Source organism: Chaetura pelagica, unplaced genomic scaffold (assembly GCF_000747805.2).
Source record: "Chaetura pelagica isolate M959 unplaced genomic scaffold, ChaPel_1.0 scaffold356, whole genome shotgun sequence".
In the NCBI taxonomy this organism is placed as follows: domain Eukaryota; kingdom Metazoa; phylum Chordata; class Aves; order Apodiformes; family Apodidae; genus Chaetura; species Chaetura pelagica.
Genome location: NW_009953964.1, coordinates 6,619,364 through 6,624,507, shown reverse-complemented (window position 1 = coordinate 6,624,507; position 5,144 = coordinate 6,619,364). Strand labels below are relative to the sequence as shown.

At 61.1% G+C, this 5,144-nt stretch overlaps 2 protein-coding genes across 4 annotated transcripts in view; both read left to right on the top strand.

Moving 5' to 3' along the window:
- Positions 1-4,357, top strand: part of LOC104392567 (ADP-ribosylation factor-like protein 3) — a 6,992-nt gene extending 2,635 nt beyond the window's left edge. Inside the window, exons 1-6 of one of the 3 annotated variants that reach the window (XM_010001981.1) lie at positions 2,364-2,381; positions 2,741-2,884; positions 2,973-3,089; positions 3,224-3,274; positions 4,030-4,215; positions 4,310-4,357. In XM_010001981.1, the coding sequence (XP_010000283.1) occupies positions 2,364-2,381; positions 2,741-2,884; positions 2,973-3,089; positions 3,224-3,274; positions 4,030-4,215; positions 4,310-4,357 (564 nt within the window). Of the gene's footprint in view, positions 1-2,363; positions 2,382-2,653; positions 2,885-2,972; positions 3,090-3,223; positions 3,275-4,029; positions 4,216-4,309 lie in introns of those variants that run through there. The other 2 variants (XM_010001982.1, XM_010001980.1) reach the window with 2 other exon arrangements.
- Positions 4,358-4,542: 185 nt separating this feature from the next.
- The window catches only part of LMAN2 (lectin, mannose-binding 2), a 3,625-nt gene continuing 3,023 nt past the window's right edge, over positions 4,543-5,144 (top strand). The window contains exons 1-2 of the mRNA XM_010002086.1: positions 4,543-4,699; positions 4,809-5,047. Of these exons, the coding sequence (XP_010000388.1) occupies positions 4,543-4,699; positions 4,809-5,047 (396 nt within the window). The remainder of the gene's footprint in view (positions 4,700-4,808; positions 5,048-5,144) is intronic.

Sequence of the window (5,144 nt, the reverse complement as noted above, 5' to 3'; positions counted from 1 at the left end):
GCCGCGGCCCCGCCTGCAAGCCCGTCCCAATCCCTATCCCTGTCTCCATCTGCATCCCCACTTCCACTCACATCTGCATCCTCATCCCTCTCCCGGTTCTCATCTGAATCCACATCCCTGTCCCCATCCCTATCAATGCCTCCACCTGCATCTACGACTCCACCTGTATCTGCATCCCCAGTTCCCAACTGCACCTACATCCCCATCCCAGTCACTGTCCCCATCTCAATCCAAATCCCCAGTCCTTTCCCTGTTTCCATCCACATTCACATCTGCATCCACATCTGTGACCTCATGCCCATCTACATGTGTTTCCATCCACATCTGTGTCTACATCCCTACCCTAATCCCAACCCCCATTCCCAATCCTATCAGCACCCAATCCCAATCCCTATCCCACTCAGTCCCCATCTGCACAGCCTGTGCTGCCCTGGGGGTCACCAACCCACTCCCAGCAGCCTGAGCAGCCCAAAGGGGCTCCTCCTGGCATCACATCACCCCAGGGAAGGGGGGTGCAGGGGGGTATCACCACACCCAGTGCACCCCTCTGCTGCTGCTCATCCTGTCACACTGGGCTGGGCACACGGCTGCCTCCCTGCCCACACCAGGCCATGGGTTTGGGTGGCCTCAGGGCTGTGCTGCTGCCATCAGCAGCTGGTGTTTTTCTGGGGGGAGCTGCCTACTTTGTGGGTTCCAGCAGAGTCTGGCAGTGAGGAGTGGTGGACGTGCAGCCTGAAGTCACCAAAGTGATGCCTAAGCAGTTTTGGCCATCTCAGGGTTCCATGTTGATCAGCAACCACAAACCAGTTGAGGATATTTTAGGATATTTGTTAGAAAATATAAGTAACTAACAGTTACAGGATAAACCGCAGAGCACCATGGCAACCCGCTCTTGGAAATGCTAATAACTGGGATGTAAGGTGGGTGATTAACCTATCAAAAGCAGAACCCTAACATTAAGTTGGGTGCAGATCTATGCAGAGAAAAATGAAGTGTTCCCACCATGAGCATGCACAAAAGCAGAGCAGCATTAGCAGCTACAGCCCTGGCAGGGTCTGCAGGCAGGGGGGAGCGGAGGGTGGTCCCTGCTGCTGCCCCTCTGCCCCCCACCATGGCACAGAGCAGCAGTGGGGTGTGGGGTGGGGTGATCCCTCTTCTCCCCTTCCCTTTGTCAGAGCTTAAGCTGTGCTGTTTGGCTTGGCTTTGCAACGGGAGTTATAAATAAAAATGTCTCACCAAGAGTGCGTGACTCACGGTCCCCACCACAAGGATAACCTCTCTGCTAGGAAATCTGATCCGAGGACTGAACTGCGGTGTGCAAGAATTAAAGAGGTTGCTTAATTCATGCATTTAATCCAAATGGTGAACTGACTAGTCCCTCACCCTGCCTCAGGGTGGGCAGCTGAGGGAAGTGTCTGTGCCCCTCTGGCCCCTTGCCCTGTGCCATCCCTGACCTCTGGCTGTGACAGCTCATCCCTCAACCTGCTCCAGGGCTCACTGGTTTCCGTCAGACAGCAGCAGGAGCTGTGGCAGTTTTTCCAGTGACCAGCTCCAGCCTCACCACAGCCTCCTGCCACCCTTCGACACCTCCTCTTGGGTGCTGGTGTCCCCTCATCCTGCCTGGGATGTGGGGACCAGGGACATGCTGAGGCATCAGCCCTCAGAGAGGAGGCTGTGACAGCCCTGCACACCCACCAGGACAGGACCAGGCAGGGCAGCAGGCAGCATTCCCCTTCAGAGGCTGGGGCTGCAGTGCCTCTCCCAGCCCCAGGCTCTGCTGCACGGCTCCATTCTGGCTCCACTCTCTGCCCGCAGTGGTGCCTGTGGTTCCCGGGTACCGCATCCTCCGGCTGAGCTGCCATCCCCAGCAGGAGCCTGGCACCCTGGGGAGAGGGACCCCCTGTGCCCCAGCAGCCCAGCCCTGCAGGACCTGCTCTATCCCAGGGGCAAGGGATGGCGGGGCGACAGCTGGCTGGGGGATTTGCTGAGGGCATTATTTAATGCTGTGGGTAAATGGAGAAACAGCAGCTAATTCTGGAGCCCGTAATCCTCTTCCTCCCCCGGGGCTGGGGAGCGTGCCAGTCACGCAGCCTCCGGCAGGCCCCAGGGACGAGCCCCCGGCAGCTCCCCAGCTGTGCCCCAGGCCGGAGTGACTCCCAGACCATGGGTGATGTGCAGAAGGTAAGCGGGGCCTGGTGACATCCTGCCTGTGCCAGGGGGGGTGTTGCTGGCATCGCTCCTGGCTGTGGTGCTGGCTGGGCTGGCAGAGCAGGACCAGGGCTTTGCCCTGTCTGTGTCCCTCCAGCACACCCAGGACCCGGCAGCTCCCCAGCTGTGCCCCAGGCCGGAGTGACTCCCAGACCATGGGTGATGTGCAGAAGGTAAGCGGGGCCTGGTGACATCCTGCCTGTGCCAGGGGGGGTGTTGCTGGCATCGCTCCTGGCTGTGGTGCTGGCTGGGCTGGCAGAGCAGGACCAGGGCTTTGCCCTGTCTGTGTCCCTCCAGCACACCCAGGAGCTGGCAGGGCTCCCAGGATGGGGACAGCACAGCAGGAGGGGGGGAGCTGGGTGGATCTGCCGTGGGGCCATCCTGAATCTGGACACCTTGGGAGCTGAGCCCTGGAGCTTTCTCAGGCCACAGACGCAGAGCACCCATGGCCAGCAGGGCACCCAGCTCCTCTCTCCAAAGTGAGGGTGCTCTGCAGCAACCTGGCACCTCACAGGGCTCCCCACGCCCCCAGGGGCTGCTCTCTGTCATCCAGAAGCTGAAGGGTACCCCGGAGCAGGAGCTCCGCATCGTCCTGCTGGGGCTGGACAACGCAGGGAAGACCACACTGCTGAAACGCCTGGCCTCCGAGGAGGTCAGCACCATCACACCCACCCAGGTAGGTGCTGCTGGGGGCCACAGGTGGCAGGAGGGTGACAGGTCCTACCCTGCCCTTGTGTGATGCCGGGGTTTGTGTCCTTGCACAGGGCTTCAACATCAAGAGTGTCCACTCACATGGCTTCAAGCTGAACGTCTGGGATATCGGGGGCCAGCGCTCCATCCGTCCCTACTGGAAGAAGTATCTGGGCAGCACAGACCTGCTGGTGAGTGGGGCAGCCACCCGCAGCCCCCCATGCCCTCTGCACGAGGCTCTGTATCCCAGCAGAGCCCTGCAGCCCCCACAGAAGGCAGCGGGGCAAGGAGGAGCTGCCGACTGTCCCTTTTGTCCCCATGGCAGATTTATGTCATTGACAGTGCAGACCAGAAGCGCTTTGAGGAGACTGGGCAGGTAAGAGGGGTCTGGGTGGAGGGTGGTTGTGGGGTCCTGGGGCTTGGACCCATCTGGCACCTGCTGTTTGAGGACTGTAGTGGGGAGCAAGGCTGCTCTCTCCTGTGGGGCAGCACTGCTGTGGGGGCCCAGCTGTTGCCAGACCTATGTAGGAAGGACTTGTGACTGGGGTCTTAGCACACAGAGCGACCTCACCCCATGGCAGATCCATGACCAGCAGCTCCTCCCCAAGCTGGGTGAAGCCCCAGGGGTACCCAGCACTGGGATGACTCTGCCTCTGGTGAGAGTGACCACTCGGTCCCTGGCACCCCTTCTACCTTCCCAGCACCCGGTTAGCAATGTGACCAAAGGTTTATGAGTAGCAAATTCAGGCTTACAAACCCTGGGAACAAAGCCGGAGAGGGGAAGGTGAGACTTCAAGTGCCAGCCTCGGCTGTCCTGGCACCAGACGGCAGCGTGGGTGTGCCAGACAGCACGGGGCTGGCAGCAGCCTCCTGCAGCTGCCCTTTGCCCAAAGCTGCTGGTGCCAGGAGGGCTTCAGCCCCAAGGTAGTACTGCCTGCAGCTCCCAGTCTCTCTTCTGGTCAGATGGAGCTTCAGGGGTGCATGTCTCTCCCTTGGCACGTCAAGACCTCACAGCTTCTTTGGCACAAGAGAGGGGACTGAGGCATTTTGGGGGACCAAGGTGCCCCAGCCTGCCTTGGGCAGCTCCATGGAGGCAGGAAGCAGCTCTGGGAGATGGTTCTCTCTTGGCAGGAGCTGGCAGAGCTCACTGAAGACGAGGCCCTCACGGGGGTCCCACTGCTGGTGTTTGCCAACAAGCAGGACTTAGTGACTGCAGCACCTGCGGCTGAAATTGCGGAAGGGCTGAGCCTCCACACCTACCGGGACCGGGAATGGCAGATCCAGGCCTGCTCAGCCTTGTCTGGGGAAGGAGTGCAGGTAGAAATGGGGGCCTGTGGGCTTTGCGGAGGTGGGAGAGGACCCAAGGACCTGCTCTTGGGGCTGTGCTCATCTCTCTCTCTCTTCCCTGCAGGATGGGATGAACTGGATTTCCAGCCAGATCATGAGCAAGAAGAAATGAGAGCTGCAAAGTGCCAGACTGGACTGAGCTGCAGGTCCCTAAGCCATGGCCAAACCCCCTGATCTGTAGACTTCCACTGTGGGCTTGGCTGGGCCCTGAGCCTCAGGCTGCCGTGCCCTGTTGGGCTTCCCACCCAGTCTTTTACTAATCAGTCAGCTTCCCCTCTCCCTTCCTTCTGGTCTTCCATGGGCTCCTCCTACCCCCGATCATCCTGCAGCCTTCGAGCTGTCGATGGGAAGCACATGTCCTGTTGTGTCAAGGGCTTGCACACCTCCAGCATGAGAACCCCGTCCGAACTGGTCCATCCACACTGCTGGCACACCCTGCCGAGGCTGCTGCCAGGCACGAACTGCCCCGGTCCCGCTGGGCACCCCAACACAGCGCCGGCTACACCCTCAGATACAGCACGTACCGCCAAACGAACAGCGTGTATTCGCCTCTGCTCCCGTAGGATGTGCCCGGTGCTGGGAGCCCTGGCAGCCGGCTCAGGCCTTGGTTCAGCACCCCTCGCTGGCCGGAGGAGCTGCCACGTGTGCACAGGACCTGGCACGAGCGCACGGCAGAGAGGACCCGGCTGGGCAGGCACGGAAGGAGGGTGTTCCTTGCCTGGTGGCGGCCTCGGCGGCAGCCGCGCTGCAAATGCCACCAGGAGGGGCTGCTCCGGGAAGCGGCGTGTGGAACGGACCCGAGGTGGGGCCTCCGTCTTCCCGCTGAACGTGCCCATCCCGAGGGCTGGAAGGCGCAGCTCCGGGGCCACCGCGGCCACGCGCCCAGCACCGGCGACGGG